At 55.9% G+C, this 25,157-nt stretch overlaps 8 protein-coding genes across 8 annotated transcripts; 7 read left to right on the forward strand and 1 right to left on the reverse strand.

Annotated features, from left to right (window-relative positions):
• Nucleotides 1–686: 686 nt before the first annotated feature.
• Nucleotides 687–2,000, reverse strand: F5144DRAFT_590412 (P-loop containing nucleoside triphosphate hydrolase protein; the record flags this gene model as incomplete). Its single annotated transcript, XM_066790152.1, has 3 exons — nt 687–745; nt 796–1,836; nt 1,895–2,000. 3 exons carry the CDS (start codon nt 1,998–2,000, stop codon nt 687–689), a joined length of 1,206 nt encoding a protein of 401 aa, XP_066646583.1.
• A 259-nt stretch (nt 2,001–2,259) lies between these two features.
• On the forward strand, nt 2,260–4,065 carry F5144DRAFT_527153 (uncharacterized protein). Its single transcript, XM_066786848.1, has 2 exons — nt 2,260–2,446; nt 2,536–4,065. Exons 1-2 carry the CDS (start codon nt 2,357–2,359, stop codon nt 3,934–3,936), a joined length of 1,491 nt encoding a protein of 496 aa, XP_066646584.1. The 5' UTR covers nt 2,260–2,356; the 3' UTR covers nt 3,937–4,065.
• A 76-nt stretch (nt 4,066–4,141) lies between these two features.
• F5144DRAFT_505954 (structure-specific endonuclease subunit SLX1) lies at nt 4,142–5,665 on the forward strand. The gene is made up of 2 exons (XM_066786457.1): nt 4,142–4,662; nt 4,770–5,665. The coding sequence occupies exons 1-2, from the start codon at nt 4,418–4,420 to the stop codon at nt 5,518–5,520; spliced, it is 996 nt and encodes a 331-aa protein (XP_066646585.1). The 5' UTR covers nt 4,142–4,417; the 3' UTR covers nt 5,521–5,665.
• A 1,854-nt stretch (nt 5,666–7,519) lies between these two features.
• F5144DRAFT_599696 (PLU-1-like protein-domain-containing protein) lies at nt 7,520–13,087 on the forward strand (the record flags this gene model as incomplete). Its single annotated transcript, XM_066791025.1, has 4 exons — nt 7,520–7,888; nt 7,953–8,886; nt 8,952–9,043; nt 9,101–13,087. 4 exons carry the CDS (start codon nt 7,520–7,522, stop codon nt 13,085–13,087), a joined length of 5,382 nt encoding a protein of 1,793 aa, XP_066646586.1.
• A 552-nt stretch (nt 13,088–13,639) lies between these two features.
• F5144DRAFT_120192 (uncharacterized protein) lies at nt 13,640–14,585 on the forward strand. The gene has a single exon (XM_066782207.1). It carries the CDS (start codon nt 13,880–13,882, stop codon nt 14,372–14,374), a length of 495 nt encoding a protein of 164 aa, XP_066646587.1. The 5' UTR covers nt 13,640–13,879; the 3' UTR covers nt 14,375–14,585.
• A 2,469-nt stretch (nt 14,586–17,054) lies between these two features.
• On the forward strand, nt 17,055–18,829 carry F5144DRAFT_590415 (uncharacterized protein; the record flags this gene model as incomplete). Its single annotated transcript, XM_066790153.1, has 5 exons — nt 17,055–17,324; nt 17,432–17,707; nt 17,771–17,981; nt 18,038–18,690; nt 18,746–18,829. 5 exons carry the CDS (start codon nt 17,055–17,057, stop codon nt 18,827–18,829), a joined length of 1,494 nt encoding a protein of 497 aa, XP_066646588.1.
• Nucleotides 18,830–19,879: 1,050 nt separating this feature from the next.
• On the forward strand, nt 19,880–21,920 carry F5144DRAFT_641677 (uncharacterized protein; the record flags this gene model as incomplete). Its single annotated transcript, XM_066792775.1, has 4 exons — nt 19,880–20,066; nt 20,242–20,844; nt 21,002–21,437; nt 21,504–21,920. The coding sequence occupies exons 1-4, from the start codon at nt 19,885–19,887 to the stop codon at nt 21,918–21,920; spliced, it is 1,638 nt and encodes a 545-aa protein (XP_066646589.1). The 5' UTR covers nt 19,880–19,884.
• A 734-nt stretch (nt 21,921–22,654) lies between these two features.
• F5144DRAFT_562340 (uncharacterized protein) lies at nt 22,655–24,496 on the forward strand. The gene is made up of 2 exons (XM_066788313.1): nt 22,655–22,762; nt 22,846–24,496. The coding sequence occupies exon 2, from the start codon at nt 23,150–23,152 to the stop codon at nt 24,461–24,463; it is 1,314 nt and encodes a 437-aa protein (XP_066646590.1). The 5' UTR covers nt 22,655–22,762; nt 22,846–23,149; the 3' UTR covers nt 24,464–24,496.
• Nucleotides 24,497–25,157: the final 661 nt, after the last annotated feature.

The raw sequence follows: 25,157 nt of genomic DNA on the forward strand, positions 1-25,157 counted from the left end.
AGAATAGCGCCTTTGCGTCCTTAACCGGGTACGTTTTTCAACCCGATAAATACCTCTCGTATGCGTTTTCCACTCCGGTACCTGTTCCTTGGCTCCGAGCTGTGGATGGGTTCTTGGCGGAAGCGGCGTTGTATGCCGAGCGTTCTTGGGTTCGGACTACGAGGTGTGGGGGGCCATCTTGGTGCGACTGAGGTAGGACGTGGCGATGCAGCACTCGCGAGTGGAGTACAGCTACGCCTTGTTTGTTGGCCTAGAAATCAGTGACAAAATGCACGGGGTTTATACGCTGAATGTAACCAAATAGCGATGCCGCTTTTCATTTGACCACTGCAAGTTGCAATACCTCCTAGGTATCTTGAATCTCTTGTGAGGAAACCCGAAGCCCCGAGGCTACATCTCGACGCCATGCTCGACGTGGGTTTCTAGATCGCAAGACTTCCTCGCCCTTGATATGTTTGTTGGGGTTGACCTGTTGGGTCCTAACAATCTCGACATGCCCTGTTCGTCTGCTATTAGTCGACCATACTAAATTAACTCGACCGGTGGGAGGACAAGATCACTGTACCTTTAGGGATCAGGCCCTTTTCCTCCCACAACCTGTCGGCTGTACCGGACATACAGCGGAATTGACTCGCAGTCCTCATCCTTATCCTCAGCTCCACGAACGGCACCATTGTTGTCCCACATTAAGAAATGAGATCAGCGACGTTCATGGGCATCTCATCGATCTGGGTCGAGTAATACACTGCCAAAAAAATTAGCCACAGCCAAACCATGGATATGTGGGTCACATACACTCGATATCTCGTAGAATGCGCACATCCTCGCTCGTAACGAAGTTGATGGCCACACCCTTACGGCCGAATCTACCCGAACGGCCGATACGATGGATGTAATTCTCACGGTTGCTCGGCAAGTCGTAGTTAATGACCAGGCTCACTTGCTGGACGTCGATACCACGGGCCCAGACGTCGGTTGAGATCAGGACTCTGCTGTTGCCCTGTCTAAAATCCTGCATAATGCTGTCACGTTCCTTTTGTGGCATGTCGCCGTGCATGCTGCTGACGGTGAAGTTGGCCTCCCTCATCTTGTCGGTGAGCCAGTCGACCTTGCGCCGTGTGTTGCAGAAAATGACCGCCTGGGTGATGGTGAGGGTGTCGTAGAGGTCACAGAGCGTATCGAACTTCCAGTCCTCCTTTTCCACGGCGATGAAGTATTGCTTCAAGCCTTCGAGCGTCAACTCGTCACGCTTGACGAGGATGCGAACCGGGTCGGTCATGAACTTAGTTGTCATGTCGAGGACATCGTATGGGAGCGTGGCCGAGACAACCACGACCTGGGTGGCAGGGGGGAGATAGCGGTACACGTCGTAGATCTGTTCCCGGAAGCCCTGGTTGAGAAGCTCGTCGGCTTCATCGAGCACGAGCATCTTGATGTGGCGGGTACGCAGGTGGCGGCGGCGGATCATGTCGGCAACACGACCTGGAGTTCCCGATACGATGTGTTGGCCGTAATCGAGTTTGCGGATATCCTCGCCCACGTTGGTGCCACCAATGCAGGCATGGCACTGCACGTTCATGTAGTCTCCCAGGGCCATCACGACGCTCTGAATCTGTGTCGCAAGTTCGCGGGTCGGGGAGAGGACAAGCGCCTGTGTCTCGCGTACGGCGGTATCGATGACCTGGAGCATGCTGATGGAGAAGGTGGCCGTTTTACCCGTTCCGGATTGTGCCTGCGCGATAGTGTCGCGGCCCTTGCAAATCTGGACGATGGCTCGAGACTGGACGGCGGACGGTGATTCGTACCCGTATGCGTAAATACCGCGAAGGAGGCTCTCTGTCAAAGCAATTGTTAGCGCGCGATGCCCTCCAGGGTTCCATGATTTGCGACGCACCTTTCAGCGACATCGACTCGAAAGTCGGATGCACCGTGACCTCCTTCGAGGTTGAGAATTGAATCTTCTCATCAGCCTTGCGGTCGATACCAGCTCCGTCTGCCATGATTGTGGTTGAGATGGCGTTTGATTACTGAGGACCAGTGTTGTTTGGTTGTATCGTGGAAGCTAGGAGGGGAGTTGCTTTGCGAATTGCGCCCGGGGAGAGTGAGGCGAATCAAGCCTTCGTTGGGAAGTGGACCTGAACTTTTCGGCCAAGCTCAGGCCGTCGGCTGAATTTCGGTGGCTGATGCACGGTCCAGACGCGTCGCAGTTTTGGCGCAGGCGCAGGCAATTGAGTGCCAAGGAAATAGTTGGAGCTGCAACAGACAAAGGCTATCGGCGCAACTTTACTCTCACAAAAGACACAAAAGAAGTCCTTGTTTTTCCCCAACAGTTGCAAGTTGCAAAGAGCGGAGCAAGATGTTACTCGAAGACCAGCGGTATATCCACGAGGATCTCGAACGTCTCGAACAAGGCATCGCCGATCGCATGAGCGAGGAGCCAAAACACGTAAGTTTTGATCTATGCGCCACCGTCCATCTTGTCTTTCCTCTCGGGCAGGCAACCTAGTGAATTCGTGCAATTCTGACAATTGATAGATTCGCGACCGCCTGAACCGAGACCATGAAGTAGCCCAGCTGCTAGACCAAATCCAAAGTCAATCCTCCGAGCTTTTACCACTCTATGATGACAAGGCCGGCCTTCGATCGAAGGAGATCCTGCAAGTCAGCACAGGTGATCCATTTGAGGAGTTCTACCGTCAAGTAACGGGCGTCAGAGACCACCATGCCCGATACCCGAACGAGCAAGCCGAAAACTCGGAGCAGTGGTACCGGCCGCAGAAAGGAGGAGACGACCAACCGTATATCGTCGAGAGCATGTTCTCTGGCGAAGAGGCATACGGCCGGTTTTTCGATTTGCACAACTGCCACGACGCGTACTTGAACCTTCCGAACGCGAAACGCTTGGGGTATATGCAGTATCTCGAGGTCTTCGACAACTTTCAGCCGGGCTATGGCGGAGTCAAGCGGGCCGACAAGTTGACGGATCCATACTTCAAGTATCTCGGTGATCTGATGGGGTATCTGGAGTCGTTTATGCGCCGAACCCGACCCCTAGAGAACATCGACCAGGTACTGGAAGGCTGGCAGCGGGATTTCGAGGCGGCGTGGGAGAAGCGGGAGGTCCAGGGGTGGCAAACCGACAAGGCGGCGCAAGGCGGTGCGGTCGAGCGAACGTTGAGCACACCCGAGGCCGTTTGGTGCGACGCCTGCGAGAAGGAGTTCAAGAACGACAACGTTTACAAGGGCCATCTGAAAGGGCGAAAACACATCAAGGCAGCGGAGCTTTTGGCACAACAGGAAGACGGCAACACAAACGGCAATCGCGTCGACTCGGCCCAGGAGCTAAAGGAGCGGGCAGTTGCCGAGAGGGAATTCCGCGTCAAGAAGCTGACGGGCGCTATGAACATTGAAAAGGACGACACGCGGGTAAATGTGGAGCGCCGACAAGGCATGACGGAGCGGGAACGTGCTCAAGAACTGGAAAACCTCTACAACATGACATCTGGGGCGCAGAATAGGGAGGAAGAAGAGGATGAGCAGGATGAGGGCGATGATAAGCTCTACAACCCTCTCAAGCTACCCCTTGCCTGGGACGGCAAGCCGATCCCGTTCTGGCTCTACAGGCTCCACGGTCTGGGCCAAGAATTCCCTTGCGAGGTCTGCGGCAACTTTGTCTACCGGGGCCGGCGTGCTTTTGACAAGCATTTCAACGAGACCAACCACATCACCAACCTCAAGCGGCTCGGTATTACGGATACCTACCTTTTTAGGGACATCACTTCGATTGCAGAAGCGGTGCGGTTGTGGGACAAGATCCAGCGAGACCAAAACAGGGGGCAGATCGATGACGGGGCCGTGGTTCAGATGGAGGATGCCGAGGGCAACGTGATGCCAGAGAAGGTGTATCTTGATCTGCAGAAGCAGGGGCTGTTGTAGGAGGTGAGAAGGAAGACGGGAACTAGTGCTTGATTTGTATACATGGGAAATGTAAATGGTAGCTGATACCCGACAGGAATTACTTGTTATGGCCTACCCTAAGATTGGTGAGCTTCGCAGTGGATGGAGCAACTCGTTCTTGGCAACCACCTGGCATGTGCATGTGCTTGAGCTGTGTTGGTTTTGGGCTCTGGACCCACTTTGCCAGGCAAAAGCGGGGCGTCAATTCATGGTCGCCCCAGCGCCGCATCATCACTGCAAGTAAACAAAACAGCAGTGAATCTCTTTCGATCCGTCAAACCGTAAGCTCGATATTCTTCGCCGATGTTGAATCACACTGCAACCTGAAGCCAGGGCTCGGATGGATTGCCGAAACTCAGCTCGGCAGGACATTCTATTGCGCGAGATGCCGCAAACCTAAGGATGCAGCAAACCTAAGGATGCACCAAGCCAAAACCGATCATTTCCAATCGCTGCTTGTATGACGACCATGGCGACAGTGCACAGCCCGATCCCGGCCCTCTACACCGTTTACATTCTACGGTCAACCGTCCGCCACGCATCCTTTTACGTCGGCTCTACGCCGAACCCGCCGCGCCGGCTGAGCCAGCACAATGGTCTTGTCCGCGGTGGCGCCGTCCGCACCTCGCGCGGAAACCTCCGGCCCTGGGAGATGATCACCCTCGTCTCCGGCTTTCCGAGCGCGACAGCAGCACTGAAGTTTGAGTATGCCCCCCCACACCTCTATTCTCCCTCCTTTCCCTCCTTACCCCCCTTTCCCGCCCCCCCAACCCATCACACAAGACACCTCGCTGACCGCTCCCCGTGCATAGATGGGCGCTCAACAACCCGCACCTATCCATGCACATCCCCTCCGCCGAGCGCCTGGCCGTCTCCTCACAGCGCAACCGCAACGGGCGGCTGCGCCGGCCCGCCAAGAGCCTGGCGTCGGTCGCGTCCGGCCTGCACCTGCTGCTGCGCGTGCCCAGCTTTGCGCGCTGGCCGCTGTGCGTGCACTTCTTCAACCGGGACGCTTTTGCTGCGTGGGAGAAGTGGTGTGCGGGTGTGAGTTTGGGCGAGAGGGGGTTGAGGGATAGTTGGAGGGTGGTGACGGATTTTGGGGAGGGGGTGGTGGGGGGTGGGTCTGGGGATGGGCAGGTGGCTGCGGCGGATGGAGAGGATGAAGCTCCCGCCGCGCCGTGGGGGATTCATGCGCTGCCGTTGGACTACGAGCCGATGAAGGAATATGTGAAGAAGGGGCAGGAGATTTTTGAGTTTGAGCGTCAGGGACGGTGTGTTGTCTGCCGGGAGGAGATGAAGTCGGGGGAGGGATTGCATGCGATATGCACGCACGAGGATTGCGACGGAGTTGGTCATGTCTCTTGCTGGAGCCGGAGTTTCCTCAAGAACAACGACAAAGACAGCATACTGCCGGTTCAAGGACAGTGCCCGACGTGCAAGAAAGAGGTGGATTGGGCCGACATGATGAGGGAACTGACGCTGAGACTCAGGGGTCAGAAAGAAGTGGACAAACTACTGAAGCGGAAGCGAAAACGCGCGACTAAGAAGGCCAAAAAGACATGAGCGATGGGTCATATCACAGGGGTTCAACGGCTATTTTGGGGTATTAGACATGGGGCTGGTTGGTGTTCGGCGGCGTCTCGGGGACTAGAATGGGGAATGCAAAGATACCCGGATATATCGATGGTGATTCATACCGAGGCGGTCAATTCTATTTTTCTCTTGGAATTGCTGGTTGCCCTTCGCCTTGCAAGTCATTAGCTGCATCGTATCATCCTTGAAGCTGATCACGGCGCGGCATCTGATGTCGTCGGATGCTCGGGAGGTGGGTGTAGGAATCTGCCGGGTTTGGTTGCACAAGTGATCAGTCAGCTTGCTCCTCCCGCTTGGCAGCCACTGCACGACACACTCTTCCAACGTCAAGTGATTCCTGATTGGCTGTTGCGGTCCAACACTGGAGCCCTGTCAGTACAGACCCTGAACCTCATCGTTTTGGGCAGGTTGCAGCAACCACATGGACTTCCCAGCGATATCATACCGCACCAACCAGGAATGTGTGCCGGCGCAAAGGATGGTTTAGCAAGGCCTTGGACATTCAGAAGTAGATTTCTCCGCCTTTTCGTAACTCGTAATTGTACAACAGTACTTTTTTTTTTTTTTTTGTCTCAGGCTGCTTCTCTCCGCCAATGCTTCCATCACATACATGCCAGATTGGGGTAGATAATAAGTAGGGATGCGCAACCTGGGTCGCCTCCGCCAGGTGACGACACCACCTTTCCTGCACATGCATACAGTATTTGCAGGTTGGTGTTCCCACCGGCCGGGGAGGGTTGAGCTGAAAAAGGCATTGTTCTCGGAATTGAGCCGAGTAATACATGATGTGTCAAGCCACAAAACCCTCATTGGACTCTGTTCTGACAGAGAGCCGCAGAAGACCTGGGCATCCGCTCTTGTGCCATTGGCTTGCGTTCATAGGCAGGTGTCATGCTGGGGGGTTATTTCTTTGTGTGATGCCGCCCAGACGCAAGGATCTCCGTGCGCGAAGTGATCCGTCCCATCTTTTCCGTTTTTATCCCTCTGGAACATCATCGCTTTCTGTTGGCGGCTGGAATAATCTCGGTATGGGACTGTATTTTATGTCAGATAAAGAGGTAGCCCAATCCCCGAACCGCTCTTCTATTTTTTCTTGATAACTGTCGTTCCAGGAGTTTTGAGGCACGTCGTGGGGAAAGTGAGGTTCCCGTCGCGACGTTGAACCCCCCGCAGACCCACTATTTCGCGGGAGTGTCGAATGGTGCATCCCGTTTGTGTGCGGTTTGCGCCTCCCAAATTCCTTCCGGTCACTGCCGCTGCCGCTTTCTCTCGCCTGTCTTGGGAACGTCTCCCGTCTTCGGTCGGCCCCATACTCCATCTTACCCACAGCCCACTCACACCCGACCCTTCGGTGCTCCGCCTTCTTTCCCTTCACCCACCCTTATTCCGAACCATTTCCAATCTTTGTTCTACATACCTTCTGCCGACCTCCCCGCTCAGCCGCGACCAGACCCCAGGCGCGTTTCGTGGCCAGCCCCGACCAACGCAACATCGAATCTCGAATTTCGATCTCGGCTTGGCGTGTCGATACTCCCTGTGATCGTCAGAGGGACCACCCACACCCCATTCATGCTGCGCGCATGCTCTTAAGAGGCAGAGGCAATTCGTAGCTACTTTGATCTCCTAGAACCGAAGGGTATGTGCACTTCGTCTAAAGGGGTACCTATTCTTCGCATGCCCGGTGTTGGATCTGGATCCTCCCCTGCGTGTACCGACTGCCCGTTTACCGGTCGCGCATTCTAATATCGGTTGTCACGTTCCCTCCTACAGATCCCCTCTACGATGCGACCAGCACCCGTTTGACCCGTCCCCGACCGATTCTCTCACGAACATCGTCTTGAAACCCCTTACCGAGAGCTGGGTACCTCTGTCATCATAATCACCAGCGAGATTGGTTTTGGGGACGGTATTTTCAGTGGGCCGGTCAAACGAAGTAAGCAATTTGGAGGGCTCGATTGTCGATGCAAACATGAGAGGTTCTCCGGCGACGGCTTCCCCGGCAATCCCCGCCGCTGGTGGGAAGCAAAAGACATCACATTCCAACTCGAACGGCATACAATCGACGAAACCACCGAGTCCTCTCAGCTCCCTGACCAGCGCCCCCCTCGACTTAGCCTCGGTCGAGCGACGTGGTCAACCCAATGCGTGCCCTGAGCCGGTCAAGAGGAAGAGCCGACCTCATGGCCTCCAAGAAGCGCCGACCTATCGCCCGACGGAGGAGGAGTGGAAGGAGCCATTCGAGTACATCAGGAAGATTTCACCCGAGGCGCGACAGTACGGCATCTGCAAGATTATCCCTCCAGAGTCGTGGAACCCGGATTTTGCCATCGACACAGAGGTGAGTAGTTTAGGCGGGAGCCAAATGGACGCACTGGTCAACTGTGACTGACGTTGGGATACAGAGGTTCCATTTCCGCACGCGCAAACAAGAGTTGAACTCTGTCGAAGGCAGTAAGGCTTCCCCTTCCCGCGTCGCGACGCGCTTCTGCCCGGGACGTAATGCTGAGCCGGACGGTTTAGGCACACGTGCGAACCTATCCTATCTCGATGCCCTCGCCAAGTTCCACAAACAACAGGGAACCAACATGACGCGATGGCCATATGTCGACAAGAAGCCCCTCGATCTCTACCGGCTGAAGAAGGCGGTCGAGGCCCGTGGCGGTTTCGAGAAGGTTTGCAAGCTCAAGAAGTGGGCCGAAATCGGGCGTGATTTGGGATACAGCGGCAAGATCATGTCTTCCCTGTCCACTTCGTTGAAGAACTCGTATCAGAAATGGCTGTGCCCGTACGAGGAATACCTGAGGATCGCTAAACCGGGTGTGCACCAGCAGCTGGAGCTTGAGTACGGCGGCCCTCTGACACCGAGTCCTGCCCCAAGCCCACTGAAGCGATCCAATGTAGCGACGCCCGCCGGCATAGGCTCTGAGTCCCCGGCAAGGCACGCGACAGATGCGCTGCGCGCGACCATTGACAGTACAGCAAAGGACACGGATCTGGATGTTTCCATGTCCGATGCATCGGATTTTGTCACTCCCAAGCCAACGTCCGGCTTCACGGCTGTGAACTCGGGTGGGTTTTCCGCCATCAACTCCGGTTTTACCAGCGTCAATCGCTCGATAGCATCAGCCTCTGACGGGAAAGGCCCAGCCACCCCCAACGCAAACGGCACACCTGCTACTTCTACCAAGAACACGCCCGAATTTCGCTCATCGGCGCTTGGTCCTTCGAACCTCAAACGGCAAATGAGCTGCGATAGCCTCAATTCTGCTAAGAAGGAATCGGCCGATGCGGAAGATGGGGATTCCGGGAGTCGCAGGAGCAAGAGGCTCAAGAAAGGTGAGTAGCTTTGGAGTGGTTGTTGGCCGGCTGCATGGTAGATACTGACCTCGATTTCTACATAGACACGGTGCCTACCGTCGCCGGTTCGCACATGTCACTCTTCCGTTCAGCTGTGCCCAGGCTGCCCCGGGACGAGTCTGCATCCCCCGGAGAGGTATGCTCGATGATCTTATCACCAACCGTGAACTCTCCGCCACTGACAATGGGACAGAAATGCGAGCAATGCGGCAAAGGCAGTGAGGAAAACAGCTTTCTTCTGACATGCGAATCATGCGACCACGGTTACCACGGCGCTTGCCTTGACCCCCCTCTCAAAGTCAAGCCCGAGACCGAATGGAATTGCCCGCGGTGCTTGGTTGGTGACGGCCAATTTGGGTTTGAGGAAGGCGGCCTGTACTCGCTGAAGCAGTTTCAGGAGAAGGCTGCCGACTTCAAACAGCAGTACTTCTCTAACAAGATGCCGTTTGACCCCGTTCTTAACTGCCATCGGCCGGTCACAGAGGACGATGTGGAACACGAGTTTTGGCGTCTGGTTGCCGACATCGAGGAAACCGTCACAGTGGAGTACGGGGCCGACATTCACTGCACCACCCATGGCTCCGGGTTCCCGACCATCGAGAAATTCCCCGACAACCCGTACTCGACCGACCCGTGGAATCTCACCCTTCTCCCACTCCACCCTGAGAGTTTGTTCAGGCACATCAAGTCCGATATCTCAGGCATGACCGTTCCTTGGGTTTACGTTGGCATGACTTTCTCGACCTTCTGCTGGCATAACGAGGACCATTACTCCTATTCCTCGAATTATCAGCACTTTGGCGCGACGAAAACCTGGTACGGAATCCCTGGCGAGGACGCTGAGAAATTTGAGAACGCCATGCGAGAGGCCGTTCCGGAGCTGTTCGAGACACAGCCGGATCTGCTTTTCCAGTTGGTCACGCTCCTCACTCCAGAGCAGCTGCAAAAGGCTGGCGTGCGAGTCTACGCATTGGACCAACGGGCTGGGCAGTTCGTTATTACCTTCCCGCAAGCGTACCACGCAGGGTTCAATCACGGATTTAATTTTAATGAGGCCGTCAATTTTGCCCCTTGCGACTGGGAGCCGTATGGTCTTGCGGGTGTTGAGAGACTTCAACAATTCCGTCGACAGCCCTGTTTCTCGCACGACGAATTGCTGTGGACCGCAGCTGAAGGTATTACAAGTGGTGGACTCACGATACAGACGGCAAAATGGCTGGCGCCCGCACTTCAAAAGGTGGAGAAACGGGAACTCTCGCAACGAGCCGACTTTGTTGCCAAGCACAATTTCATCGCCAAGCATCTTGATGCGAAGCACCCAACACAACACCACCGTTGTGTATTCGGGGGCGAAGGCGATGATGATTGTCCCATGATGTTCAAGGTCGATGACGCCGATGTTCCAGAGGAAGAGTACGGATGTTTCTACTGCAAAGCCTTTACCTTCCTTTCCCGGTTCATCTGCCTCAAGACAGGCAAGGTCTTGTGCCTGCTACACGCTGGCAACCACCCGTGCTGCGATCTCCAGGAGTCGGACAGGTACCTTGGAAAGGAGCATGCCCTCTACTACCGCAAGTCGGATGACGTCATTGCCGCGACGTGCAAGAAGGTGGTTGACAAGGCTCACGTACCCGAGGCATGGGAAGAGAAATACGATAGGCTCCTGGACGAGGAGGCCACCCCATCGCTCAAGACGCTGCGTAATCTTGTTACCGAAGGCGAAAAGATCCCATACGACCTACCGTCCCTCCCGGTTCTGAAGGCCTTCGTCGAGCGCTGCAACCACTGGGTCGAAGAAGCGACCAATTACACAGTACGCAAACAGCAGAACCGCCGGAAGAACGAGAAGGCGTGGCAGACGGGGGCTCGCAAATCCGTCGGGAATGCCCAGCACGATCAAAAGGAACGCGAGATGCGCAACGTGTCAAACATCTATCGTCTACTGGACGAAGCTAAGCAGATCGGCTTTGACTGCCCGGAGATCCCCCAACTGCAAGAGCGCGCGGATGCCATCAAGGCCTTCCAGGACGATGCCAGGACGATGATGGAGCACCGCCAAACTCGTTCCATCGGCCCGGTCGAGAAGCTACTGGAGGATGGGCAGAGCTTCAACGTCGATATGCCCGAAATCGAACAATTGACGCGTCTCCTGGACCAGCTTCAGTGGAACGAGAAGGCTAGCACCAGCCGCAACTCCTTCATGACATTAGAGGATGTCAGGGCGCTTATTGACGAGGGTCACCGACTTAACGTGCCGGTGTACAATGATCATCTTGCCTTCTACACCGACCAGCTAACGGCAGGCCACATGTGGGATAAGAAGGTTCAGGAACTGATGAGCGCTGACTCGATTCATTACCCGCAACTTCAGACCTTGGCGGACCAGGTGCAATCCAACGCCTGGCCCGTTTGCCCGAAAACAATGGCCGCCGTGGACCAGATTCTCCACAAGCAGCGCGAAGCACACCGGCAGATTATGGATTTGAACGAGCGTACCCAAGACCTCGATTACCGGAAGAGGCCCAAGTATGCAGAGGTCGCAGAAGTCATAAAGAAGATCGAAGAGCTCCAAGCCAAGCCAACCGGGACGCATGAGCTCGAGAAGGAGCAAAAGCGCCACGAGGACTGGATGCGCAAGGGGAAGAAGCTCTTTGGAAAGACCAATGCCCCGCTCCATATCCTCAAGAGCCACATGGATTACGTGCTCGACCGCAACATCGACTGCTTCGATATCGTTCACGACAAGCCGCGCGTTCCAGCGGAGCCTGCCTCGAGAGAGCCGAGCGTCGATAAGGAACAGCCCAGCCGTTGGGAGGACCCGAAGTTCCGCGAGGTATTTTGCATTTGCCGACGCACAGAAGCCGGCATGATGATCGAGTGTGAATTGTGTCACGAATGGTACCATGGCAAATGCCTCAAGATCGCCCGTGGGAAGGTCAAGGAAGATGATAAGTACACGTGCCCGATTTGCGACTGGCGCGTCAAAATCCCTCGCGATGCCGCCCGGCCAAAGTTGGAGGACCTTCTATCTTGGCAGGACGAGATTCCCAACTTGCCGTTTCAGCCGGAAGAGGAGGAGGTGCTCAAGAAGATAATCGACAATGCGACCGACTTCCGCAACCATATCAGCGCGTACTGCAACCCGATCATGGCCACGGCTTCCGAAGCGGAGGCGCAGCGGTTTTACCTCCGCAAGATCGAAGGCGCCGAGATCCTTTTGGCATTCGAGACCAACTTTTTCCGGCAGGAGTTGCACAAGTGGAGCCCGGTTGCTCCGGAACCACCTCCGGTCCTTGAGGTATCTAAGAGCACCCGCAAGCCGCGACCAACCAAGTTGCAAAAGATGTTGGCTCAGTATGGCGTGGAGGATCCTGACGATCTGCCCGAGGACGTCAAGGGCAAAGCGAACAGCCTGAAACGCAAAGCCCTGAACGCCGAGGCCGCAGCGGCGGCCGCCTCTGCCCCGTCGGGTTCCATCATGATGGTCGGCAGTCCCGGGTACCCATCGCCCCATTCCTTCTACCCACGGAACTCCTCCGCCCAGCCCACAACCCCGGGCCTCTCGAATAACGCGCACTCTCACTCGTCAGGGGGCGCCGAAGGATCGTCATCGCACAACCAGCAAGGCCCCGCCGGGGCGGGCTCGATTCTCCGGGCCGACTCCATGGAGATTGACCCGTCCTCCAGCCATCCGGGCCTCTTCCTCCGCGACGGTACCGGGCCCGGCCCGCAGCTGCTCGTGTCGGGCGACTCGACCCACGATCTCGAGGAGCGCCTGCTCCGCGGCACCTTTGACGACGAGGAGCTCAACGCGCACCTCTCGACGGACCACGGCCGCGCCAGGGTCCTCGAGATCCTGTCGCGCACCGAGACCGGGCGGCGCCGAGCCGAGGAGATCTTTGGGCCGGGGGCGCGCAGCGGCGACCGCAGCCGTGACGGCCCGTCGAGCTCGGCGCGGGATAATGACCCCATTGGGATTGGGGTCGGGAACGAGGGGGATGGGGATGACAGCATGTTTGTGGAGCTGGTGAACCAGGACGATGATGAGGACGGCGATCATCATCATCACCGTAAGAAGGCGGCGGTTGATCACCACCACCACCACCCGTCGAATGCGGCCGAGATCCTGGAGGACCGCGGCGAGGCCGCGTCGTGGATGGATGCCCCGAAGGAATCTTAGTCGGATTTGGAGGGATTCTGATGCGTGCGTTCCATCTTCATCTATCCATGCCTCGGGTTTGGTGAAGGAGCGGGACCGGGACCGGGGAAAAAAGGAGTGTGGCGTGGGACTTTGGCGGTGCATTGCGGCTGGCTGGGGCCGGTCAGGGCGTTTCTGGCGATCGTCGTTAAGATCGTTGCTTTATGTTTTCTGTCTTTTTTTCCTTTTTCTTTTTTTTTTACCCGCGTCGCAACACGGGGGTTGTTGCGGCGGGAGACTTCAGTTATGGCACGGGCATTTCAACATTGATATCCCGCGTCATGTTGTACATCATTCTGTATTCTAGTGCTGCGGCTACACGAATGGCACTTCGGGTCTTCGGGTCAAGGGTTGGGGGGCAGACGGCGATACCTGGCGGCATCATTTGCATTAGACGACGGCCTGCTACTCAGCACAAGTCGTGTCGTAGCAGGACAGGGAGTAACTAGGGGGCTGAGATAGTTAATGTTTGCGTCTGGGTTTGTACGTCAATGGCACTGCTTGTTCTCTCACGTCCATAACTAGAATGCACTTATTGACGTGTTGCATTTCTCATCTTTTGTTGTTGAAGCCGGGAACCACAAAATTGAGTCCTTGGTCTTATCTACGCACATTTTACCCCCCACGGTGCAGTCATGAAACGTTCTGGAAGTCAGCTTTTGCCCTCTGCATCCTTCGTGAGCCTTGGGGTGGCATTGTACAGAGGGGCTTCCTGTCAGCCGATCCATCCCCTACCGCTCACAGGATTGTGCTGAAGAGGGGAACGATGAAGTGATGGGCCTCCAACAATGCTCCCCGTCTCCGTGCACCGCCTGGGCATGTGGGCTGGTCTGGTGGGAAAGGTTTGCGGGTCGAGTCCCACACCCCCTGTCATGCATGTGGGCCGCAGAGGGCCGATCATGGGAGGAACGGGCAAGGAAATGCATGCTAAAAAGCAGATCGTCCTGGTGCTTCTCTCTTGTTATCTCTCCGGCTCTGCACCTCGGATGGGTAAACTCTCGGGCCCAGAACGGGGTTGTGTCCCCAGCCCGGGCCCGCCTCGAAGACGCCTCACTGCCAGATACAGAGACTCGGGTGTGTCGATCCGATTTTGCTCTTGGCCGAGAGGAGGGGCTCTGGGCGGCTTTCTTGTGTCGTATGCACGCCTGTGACGCCCCTGCGCCGAGGGAAATTCGGGCGGTATGGAATAACTGCTTAATAGCACATAGCCACATCGTAGGGACCTGCGTACTGAATCAGCAGTGCGGTGCCAACACAACCTGGAATTAAATGCCCGTAAAGGAATGGGGAGAGGAAGCGGTTTTTGCACGAGAGGGCGCTCCTGGGCCGGCGAGGCCGGTCCCAATCCCACCAGCGGCGCCACACGAAACCGGTGGTGAGGAACTAACTAACTAGTCAAGTTGAAGCACAACTGGTCCTTTCCAGCAGCAACGCAGCAAAACAACAAATACCTCGGAGATCGACAGCGATCGGGCCACGAGCGGGCCGACGGCGGGCAAAGCTTGCGGACGGATTCTCTTGGCACCACCGCAAAGCCAATTCGTTTCGTCAGTCGTCGTCATTAGTGTGTTTCTTCGGCCAGAGCGGGGGACGACAAAAGAGGTGTCAAGAATGGAATAGGGGCCGCCGGGTTGGCCACGGATTGACTCCGGGGGCCGTGGATGGAGCCCATGACAAACTCGCTGATGTTTCTAGATTGATTCTAGCTTCTCTTGGGCCCGGAGTGTGGCCCAAAGCATTGTTTTAGTGCCGCAAACAGGGAGCAAACCACACCGGTGGGTTCGGCGCGTTGTTTTCGGATCGTTAGCGCCCCTAGTGCGAGCCCAAGTCGGAAGTTCCAAGACGACCGGCGTCTGACAGATGTTTGTTGCACGGAGCGCGCAGAAGTACAGGTTGATCTCGAGTGCTTGTTCTGAGCTGGGCGGGGGGACCGACGCTTGCTCGCTCAAGTCCCGAATGCCCGTGGAAGCAGAAGCGAGGATTTCCCGGGACAGCATTTGACTGCCAAAGGACATACCTAGCACACATACACCGACGGATGCCCATCCCGAACGATCCTGGTCACCGAGCGACCAAAGTGAACAGGCTGCAACGTTTTCAAAGATCCTCACTCTACCGGGCCGTCCAGAGACACCCAATTCAGGCAGAGCACCGTCGCAGTGTGACATCCTCAGAGGATTGCATCAATCCAGGCTGCTCTGTGATGGTGGGTTGACGTTGCGCCGTACCTGCAGAAAAGCCAAAGTTTCAGACAGGGGCACCCTCACCACGTTGTGGCCCGGTTGCGGCGCCATTTTTGGAGGCCCAACTGGAATGTTCCCCGGCGATGGCTTGCAGGGGTGTTCAATCGTCTGGGAGGCATTGGCGGGGCTTTCCAGTGGTTCTCGACCGCTAGAAATCCTTCCATGGCATTTGAATCGCTGGCTCAGCGATGCGCGTTAGCTCGCGCCGGGAGGGTCAGGTGTCTTTCTTGTGTGTCAGAGGGGAAGCTCAGGGGCTTGCCCGACGCATCGAACTGCAGAGTCGAGGGGGATGTGTGTAAGTTGATAAAGAGGGCTGTTTTCGCCCATTGAGGTCTTCGTGGAGACCCAAAATTGCCTTGGAAAGGTCCCTCAGACCCTCACTCAGCATCCCTGGTCCTTGCGGGCGCGGGTAATCCAAACTTTTCTTCAGGGGCGAGTTATTGCGGCCGATCAGCCTATCGCTCGTTCGATCGATCGGGTCCGAGGACAACACTCTCCCCTGGCACCTTGGGCAGCATCGCTCTCTGCCAAGTCCAAAACACCCATCGGCTTTGCGAACGAGGGCCATTCCGTGAACATAGCGCGAGGATCCAACAGGGAGAAGTCCGTGGGCTCGAAAAGGCACGTCTCGCAAAGGCCCACCAAAGAAACGAACAGAAAAAAAAGAAAGGAAAAAAAAAAAAGAAACTTGCCAGCAGGGGAAAACTTAAACGAGCGGGAAAACGGGAAGAAGCGACCGAGTCTCCGAGTCAGCGGCGCTGAGAATTCAGCGTTGAGAAAAGCCATTTCGACTTTTGGCTCTTTGGCACGCCTTTCCTCTTTATTTTAGGTACATACCCATTCTGCATCTCCCCTCCAATTTCCCGTCTCATGCAGCCACATGCCCTGGGCGAGGACGCCAGGGTCTAGCTGCGCGCCCAGAGGCACAGAGAGGGAAGGCGCACAGGCTCCCAGGGCAGCCCTGGGGGACCCCACCTTACCCCTCCTCATCCCGAGCTTCCAGGTTCATCTTGGCGGGTTCGAGGCTTGGTTTCCACCCATCGATCCATGTGAAGAAGGGGCCCACGACCCACGGGCTTGTTCCATTGCGACCTCGCCGCTTCTGTTGTTGACTTTTGCCCTTTCTCCTGCCAGCGTCCCAACCAACGGCAACAATTGCCTAGTCGTCCCGACCACCCCTGCGGCCGACAACCCCCTGGTTCCGGTTTCTTTGCACTATTGAATGCTCCTAAGGCCACAAAACAGACCACAACCCGCAGCCGATGCGACAAAGACCCGACACACCCTCACCTGAATCGAATCCTAAACAACGAACACTTTCCCTGCACTGACAACGCAGGTTGGTTGACCTCCTTTACCAGCACTACAACTTCACCGTCAGGCCCAGACCCTCGCCTGTCCAATCGCAGCCCCCTCCGGCGCCGCTTGTCTCTACCCCACCGCGTCACGAGAGCTCCTGAGCCCCCGCTGTCAAATCCCGAGACGGCCACCTGCAGACCGCCGCTACCTGCCGATCGCGCGCCACTGGCCGACCACTGGAACGGCATCCACGTACCACAGCAGCAGACATGGGCTTATTTTCGAGGAGGGAGCGGGCGCCGAAGGCGGCGAGCAACCCACAACCAACCCTCTCCAACTCACAGTCAAAATCGTCCCTTACATCAGGGTCCTCGAGCATCATCACTCCCATCAACACAAGCGCACGCATGATGAACCGCACATCGGCTGGCACCACGAGCACCGGCGGCCCCGGAACCCCGCTCACTCCCTTCTCTCCCGGCCCGATGTCCAGTGTCACGATGCCGAGGCCGCCAGACCCGCAGCTCGACCCCGCCGGCTACCTGCGCAGCTTGGGGGCTGTACGAGAACGATGCAAGATCGTGACGGCGAAAGCATGCAAAAACGACCTGCGCCATTTTGATGTGGATATGCAAAAGTTCCCCGATGTTGTCTCGTTTGTTGCGAATATCATCAAGGTAGGTCTTCTCTGGGTTGGGCACAAGAGAGGGGTCCACAGGGTTGTCTTTGACCCCGCTGGCCCTCGACTCGGGCGCTGCATAGATAACTGACCGTGATACGACAGCGCGATTACGATGCGCCCTTCACGAGTATTCCTGGGCATGGCCGATACCAGCATTTCGGCGTCGGTGGGCGCGACAGAATCGCCCACCTTTTGGCAACATGGCCGGAGGAGATTGACAACACCGAGAAGTGCAAGCGGATTCTTGATCTTTTCCTGGTCAGCGTGCTGCTGGATGCTGGTGCTGGCACAGAGTGGAGTTACAAGAGCGTGGAAAACGGCCGAGTCTACAGGCGGTCTGAGGGCATCGCTGTTGCGACCCTAGATATGTTCAAGACCGTGAGTCCACTCAACCTAAGACCGGCAAATCTCCCATTCAACGCATGTTAACCTCCGCCATAGGGCCTCTTCTCGGGAAGCAGCAACAAGTACCAGGTCGACAGGGAGGGCCTGCGGCAACTAACAGTGGAGAAACTCGCCCAGGGGTTGCAGTCGGGACCTGGGAACGAGATGGCTGGTATCGAAGGCAGGGCGCAACTTCTCATCCGCCTCGGGAGGGCCCTGGAGAACAAGGAGTTCTTCGGCGAAGATGGCCGGCCAGGCAACATGCTTGGTAAGGATCTCCCAAGAATGCTTCATCCCGACCACCGTGCTAACGACAGATTCCAGACCACATTCTCTCCCACCCATCGACGCAAGCTTCGAGTGTGATTATTGTCCCCATGCCGGTGCTCTGGAACGTCCTCATGAACGGGCTTAACCCCATCTGGCCCCCATCTCGGACGGCCATCAACGGTGTTTCGCTCGGTGACGCCTGGCCCTGCAGCTCGATGCCACAACCCGCGCAATCACCCAGCAGCCCGACATTCTCGCCCTTCCCCAACGCGACCGGCCAATCCAACGGCATTGCGCCGTGGGAGAGCATCCTTCCCTTCCATAAGCTCACTCAGTGGCTCACATACTCCCTCATGCAACCGATGCAGAGCATCATGAAGATCCAATTCGCGGGCCAGGAACTTCTCACTGGGTTGCCCGAATACCGGAACGGCGGGCTTTTCGTCGATCTCGGTGTGCTCACGCTCAAGCCCGAGGACCAGGAACGCGGCCTGCAGCACTATACTGAGTACTCACAACGTACTGGGACTGGGGGCGTTGAGGTTGCGCCCATGTTTGACCCTGGCGATGATGTTATCGTTGAGTGGCGCGGTGTCACGGTGGGCTTCCTGGATATGTTGACTACCGATGTGAACAAGGCGCTGAGGACCGAGCTGGCCGGGCATGAGCTCAGCTTGGCGCAAGTGCTGGAGGCCGGGAGCTGGAAGGTTCGTATTCACTTATCCACATCGTTCCGGTGTCAACTACTAATATCGTTTTCAGGGAGGGCGAGAAATTGCCGAAGTCAGCCGGCCGAATACCAAGGAACCGCCCATTCTCATTGACAGCGACGGGACGGTGTTCTAGGCCAGCGGCAATTGGGTGGACAGACTCTCGGGAGAAAAGGAGTTGAGGAAGGGTACTGCATGGTTGGACTTGCTCTGCATTTCGTCCACACCGCTCTATCAGGGTTGGGAGCGGGCGTGGACCGATTTATTGGGGTTTATCATGATATACGTATTTGGCGACAGGCCATTTCCTCCTGTTTTATGAGCCTTAGGCGCACTCCATGGAGCCTAGTTGGAAAACAAATCCAGAGTCTTGTCTTCTCTCTGGGGTTGTCCTTGACGCAAACATTTAGTGCCCAGCCCTTTGACCTTCTCTGTCCTCCCTTCCGTTCTATTTCCACCCTTTCCAGTTCTACGTGGTTCCCCATGAACCTTGTCATTTGTCTGGGTAAAGTTTCGAGTCATTCAATTTTGGAGAAGACATTCAAGGAGGCACGTGAACCAGTGTCAGCACACCCCTTTTACTATAAACAAACAACCTTTGTCAAGGTCCCCAAATCATCATCCCCTATCTAACCGTGTTCAAATAGGTACTGGCCCCCCCAACCACTTCCATACATATACCAAGGCAGGCACTAGTTAACAGGTAACTGAAGTGTGAATTGGCAATGACTGGCTCCAACTGGTGTTGTTCGTACCTGCCGTGATATCTGTATGCCACATTCCCCAGGCATGGTGCCTTCCGTGGCGAGGACAATTTGATTCCCTTTGAACCCGCATAATTAGCCCCTCGTTCACCTCACATGTGCCTTTCTGCAAATTTTGTCGATACCCAAGTTGTCAGGGTGCTTCTCCATGAGAGAGAATTCACTTGCGGTTTCCTTAGGTAGGCCGTGTAGTTTTTACCTCGGAGACCCGCATCGAATTTTCACTTCTCCCTCTTCCTCTCGGCACAAACAGACTGGGACTCTGTCAGACCCCAGTTACTTTTTTCTGCTGGGCTGTTTGTGAGTTTGGCTGGTTACTTTCGAGCCCCATCGCGTCCCATTTTTCTGGCAGTCGGCCGGGCATTGATTTCTAGAACCCAAAACCTCAACCAAGACGTTGATTTTCTTCGATTCCAGCATATTCAATATGTATCGCGGTTCATATTCGAATCGAGGCGCCCGCCGCGGTGGCCGTGGCGGCAATCGTGGTGGTTTCCGCAGTGCTTCCCATGGCAACCGCAACCGCAACCTTCCCAGCGTCGCAAATAGTTCTGGCACCTCGATCTTTGAGGGGCCTCAGCTTCCCAAGGCCGCACTCATTGGCGGAGGGTAAGTAGCCCAAGTGTCTTCTATGGCCCTCGTGATTCGTGCAAGCGTGGGCTTGCTCCCTCGAGTCCACGGCTGTGTGTTGGTGGTGTTGAATCGCCCGCCTCTTGCGTGCGGCAACACTGAACATAGATCGCTAATTGCAGCTGAATAGAGTCTTGCCGAAGCACATTTTTAGTCACTTCAATCCTTCCGCTACTGGCTACGACCGCAGCCGGATGAGCACCATCAACAGCGGTGAGGAGAAGCCGGATGGCGTCTCCTTCGCCATCGTCCACGTCCAGACACAGCCCCAATGGATGGATAAGAACATCATCTACGTCAAATCGAACCTCCATCTGTTGCCGGAATATGCCGAGAAGAAGTCCCTCCTTCTTGAGAACCACAAGGAAATGGGCCAGGAGGAGTTGATGGACCGCACCACCGCCGAGCTGACTCAGTCCATCAAGTTTAACCGCTACGGCGTCGAGGACGGCCCGGATGTGGAGATCTTTGACTCGGAGGGTCAGATTTCCTCTCTGATTCTCCCGGGCGACTGGATGTCCGTGAGCCACGAGCCTCCCCTGTTCGCCAGCGTCGACACCCCCAGTATCAAGTACACCCCCGTCTTTGTCGACCCCCTCGCCGTCTTTGCAGGCTATAGGAATGATTCGAACTCAACCGGCTTCAAGTTTGTCGCTTGGTTTCTCATTGAGGAGATCGAGCTTTTTGCCGCCAACTCGCTCGACTTGGCCCGCAAGATGCATGATAAGAAGTGGTCCAGCGATATTGGCCACGAGTGGTAGGTGCTTTTCCTGGCAGGCCTTTTGTGGATGACTCCTAGACCACGAGGCGGGTGTTATCTCGAATCCATATTATGCCACATTTATCCTCACTAGAACACCTTCACGTAGCAAGCCCTTGACTGCAACAGATTGCTAACTTCCAGGATTAAACAGGGCTGCTGTCAAGTTGATGAGAGTCGAAAAAGGCGACCCGGAGTGGCGCCCGGCCCCCGACATCAGACGTCGTCCCGCCGCGTCACAGGCTTCGGATGCGACGAAGGCCGCCGATGTGGTGCTCGAGCTAAGCACCGAAGCTGTTGTAGAGATTCTTGCCAGCGTCACCGCGATGATCGAATTCGAACATAAAGATACTGGCCCTGTTCAGGACGGGGATAGGGTTGATGGAGCTGAAACGGCCCAACCCCTAGACGAGGTCCAGGAGCACAAGTCAGAGTCCAAGGAGGGCGGTAGCGACGACGCCGCGAAAGAGGCAGTCCCTGACATCGGCGCGGATACAGACAGTGGCGGTGATGTCGTCCATACCGCGGTTGATAACGACGCGGGGGTGGACAATGAGATCAAGACCGAAGTGGTGAAGGTGGAAGACCACGTGAAGGATACCAAGGGGGGTGGTACTACAGAGCTCAAGGATGGTGACAAGACCGAAGTGGTGAAGGTGGAAGACACCAAGGGGGGTAGTGCTAAGGAGCTCGAGGATGGTGATGGCGGCACTGACAAGGAGGCCATCCCTGAAACCGACAACGGCGGTGCCAAGGCCACAGATCATCATGGCGAGAGCGTCCTGTCCATTCAACTTAAGGATAAGCAGGCACTCGTGGAGAAGGGCGAAAAGCTGGTAGAGGATGCGAAGGTGGAGGTTGATGACAGTGTTACCCCCACTGGGGTCTCAGAGGAGACAGCCGACAGAGAACTCGTGGTGGGGAAGATGAAAGAGGACGAGGTCGCCGTGAAGATCCCGACGACGGCCGGCGAAGGTAGGGAGGCGAAGGAAGAAAAGGAGGAGGTGAAGGAAGAAAAGGAGGAGGCGATGGACGAAAAGGAGGACAAGGGCCAGGGTGAAGAGAAGATCTAAGCCATCTACTTTGGCCATCGTCACCATGTTTTCGGTGATTCAGCACCGATGCCGCCTTTCGATTGCTAGAGCCTTTCAGTTGCTAGAGTTTGCTTGCAGTTGCAGGCCACATTCGCAATCAACCCGACAGTTGCAGCCAGCTTCTTTTCCACAGTAACATGTCATGGACTCTCTTCCATTTCACACACAGTACCTAAATTACCTAGGTCATTTTGTATGCCAACAATTTCCGCTGTTCCGGGCCAGCCACAAGGCTTGGGATACCTGATACGGCCTTAGGCGACCGTAAGCCTTGATGACAATAAGATCCGTTTTGTGTGATATGTACTTGGCTCACTTGATCTCCGCTTACCATAATTTTTACGTCAGCATCGACAACTACAACTGGAAACGGAGGAACGAGTATCTCTCGTGCACGACCCATTCAAGATTTCAAGTTTGACTTGCACACTCCTCCAAGAAGTGACCGCCGTAAACGAATGGGGTCTATTATCCCCCAGGCTCCAGACTGTATGTGAGCGCCACTGAGTGCTGCAACCTCGAAGCAATGGCCTTTTACAAGGGGAGTAATAAACGGCGCGATGGCATCAGTTGTCCCAAGATTGAATGAATCTTCTTCCTTGATCTGGCAAGAGGTTCAGTCAAGAACAAAAGCCCTCCGCCAGTCCGCCGAGACATGTTGGCTGTGGTTAGACAGAGTTAGGCGTCTAGCTATACGAGCCCGCCAATGAATGGGCCTGGCTTCTGGTTACACCCATGCCCGGGAACTGTTTCTCGGAGGGGGTCGGTCCCCCAGACGGGCAGGTACAGTAGGCTCGCGTGATCAGTACACGCAATTCCGTCTGCCTTTGAGTGTTAGCAGAAATAACTCATACGTGAGAGGGGAGGCTCAATTGATGAAGGCAGTGTTGTAGGGTAGGCTAACTCGACTACCCCTATTGACAGCTTTGAGGAGCACTTGACGCGCAACCCGCTCGAATACGCCTCCTTATTTAGCATGGATGCCTTTGTGAATTGTTCCAGACCTGGTGTTTGGATTTCAACATTCCATGCGTGTTCTTCGATCTGTGTGAAGGTTCGGAGTTAACTGAAGTTGGTCAACCCCTGAGAGGTTAACGGAGAGATGCACTCCGGTCCCCACTCAACTTAGTTGCCATTCTCAAGAACTTGGGAGGTTTGGCCCAACTTGAGTAAAATACCGTGCAGCAGGTGTAGTATTCGGCTAATAAATGCCGTGGTACTTACCACCAAAACACGGTTACTCATCGGAGGGTAAGCAGTCGCTGCTACATGGCAGGACTAAGCAACCACCATTTGCTTCGAGAGTTGGTAGTCTAGGCAAAGAAGGCATTAGGACCATCAGGCACGATGGTAGTTCTTTAAGAAGCTTAAAGGATCGTCGCCTTGATCCCTGTGAGCCTTTTTCTCCACCGCGATCAACTCCACGCCGTCACCAATTGTCGATCCACGACTTGACTTGCATCAACATGGCGAGGACTCAAGGTCCCGTTTTCACCCTGGGGGCGTGCTTGCTCCAGCTTGCCACCCTCATTTCGGCCAGCCCCCTCAAAGCCAAACCTGTTGTCGAACGGGACCACGCAAGTTCAACGACCACCACAACCACTTGGATAGAGCCCGCCACGATCACGGTCAACCCCCGGGACCCAACCATCACAAGAGACGCCGGATGGACGACCACAACCGGCCCGCCGCCCTTCATCAGCACCATCACCTCGTCCTGCATCACCTTCGACTACAGCTACCCGCCCGAGGACCATGAGCCCACGGTATCCACATCAACCGTCACAGCGCGCAGCACCATCACAGTAACCGACACCAACCGCCCCCTCCAGACCCAATACGAGTTCTACCTCCCCACCGTCACCGCCACCACCCCCTTAGCCACCTACGTCTCCTACCACTGCCTCAACACGCTCGTGGTTCAATACCACGACTGGGAATACCTCACCTGGACGTGGTCCAACTGGGCGCACACGGCCACCACCACCGGCCTGTGCGTCACCACCTCGACGCGCTCGACCACCATCCCGGGGGTGACCTTCCCGAGCCCCCCGCCCCGCACGCTCGAGGACTGGGAATACTTCAGCGTCCCCGGGGTGTCTGTCGTGACCAAGCACTCGGTGGCCATCGTGACCGACACCAGCGTCGTCTTCCCGGGCACCACCACGCGCACCGTCTGCGACAGCCGCAACCCGCACCCGACGACGACCACGTCGTTTACGATCCGGAGGCCGAGTACCACCGTGACGGCGACGGAGACGGTGACGAAAGCGTGCGCTGTGGGGGATAAGGTGCGGAGGCAGGGGGGCAGTGGGACGGGCGAGGGCTCGCGGGTGTATCCGCCGGTGGAGGTGCGCACGGTGGTGTATACGACGGTGACAGTGATTGATAATACTGTTTCGACGCTGACGGGCACGGCGGTGGTGGATATCAATACGCAGGAGTTTCCGGTCACGCGGGTGGATTATACCACGGTTGCGGGGACGAGTGTGGCGACGGTGACGGAGACGGTTTGTGCGTAGGCCGGCCGCCGAGTCCTGGCTGAGGTCTGGTGTTTGGTGGCTGGGTGGGAGATTGGGAGATTGGGGGATTGGGGGACTGAGATATTGTCGGAGATAGCAATGTTAATATTGGCTATCTCCACGAATGGGAATTTGTGACGAACTTGCAGGCCGACCCCTGTGATGGTATTCTTCCGCTCTGTCCGTTCATGTTTCAACTTTCGTGTTGGGTTCAGCGTGAAGCGTGGCAGCAGGAATAAGAAAGTCGGAGGTGTTCCGACCGAGAACCGACATCTCGAACCAATAAGTTAATAACCAATCTCCTTGTAGCGCGGGTAGGTTTGGGCTCTCGACTCTTTGTTACCACACCCAGTTTAATGACTAGGTACCTAGTTCAAGGTGTTTTTAAGAAGCCATTTGTGGATGCATTCCTAGAATTTTTGAAGTAGATCCTGAGCAGCCACCATTTTGTTAGATGAAGAGGTAAATGCGGTCAAATATACTGAATACATTCCTCAGAAGTAAATTATACACGACGCCCATGTGCCGCTCAATGGAATTTCTCTTCCGCCCCTGAGACACTGACTCAGAACTGTTGCAAACAAATCACCACCAAACGGAATCGGACTCCGGTGGTGCAGCGGCCTTTGCCACAGCTGTCGCTTGACCAATCACGGTGCTGTATTGCCGGTCAAGGTCTCCCCGGAACGGCAAT

This window comes from Chaetomium tenue (genome assembly GCF_020726465.1).
Source record: "Chaetomium tenue strain MPI-SDFR-AT-0079 chromosome Unknown F5144scaffold_2, whole genome shotgun sequence".
Lineage (NCBI taxonomy): Eukaryota > Fungi > Ascomycota > Sordariomycetes > Sordariales > Chaetomiaceae > Chaetomium > Chaetomium tenue.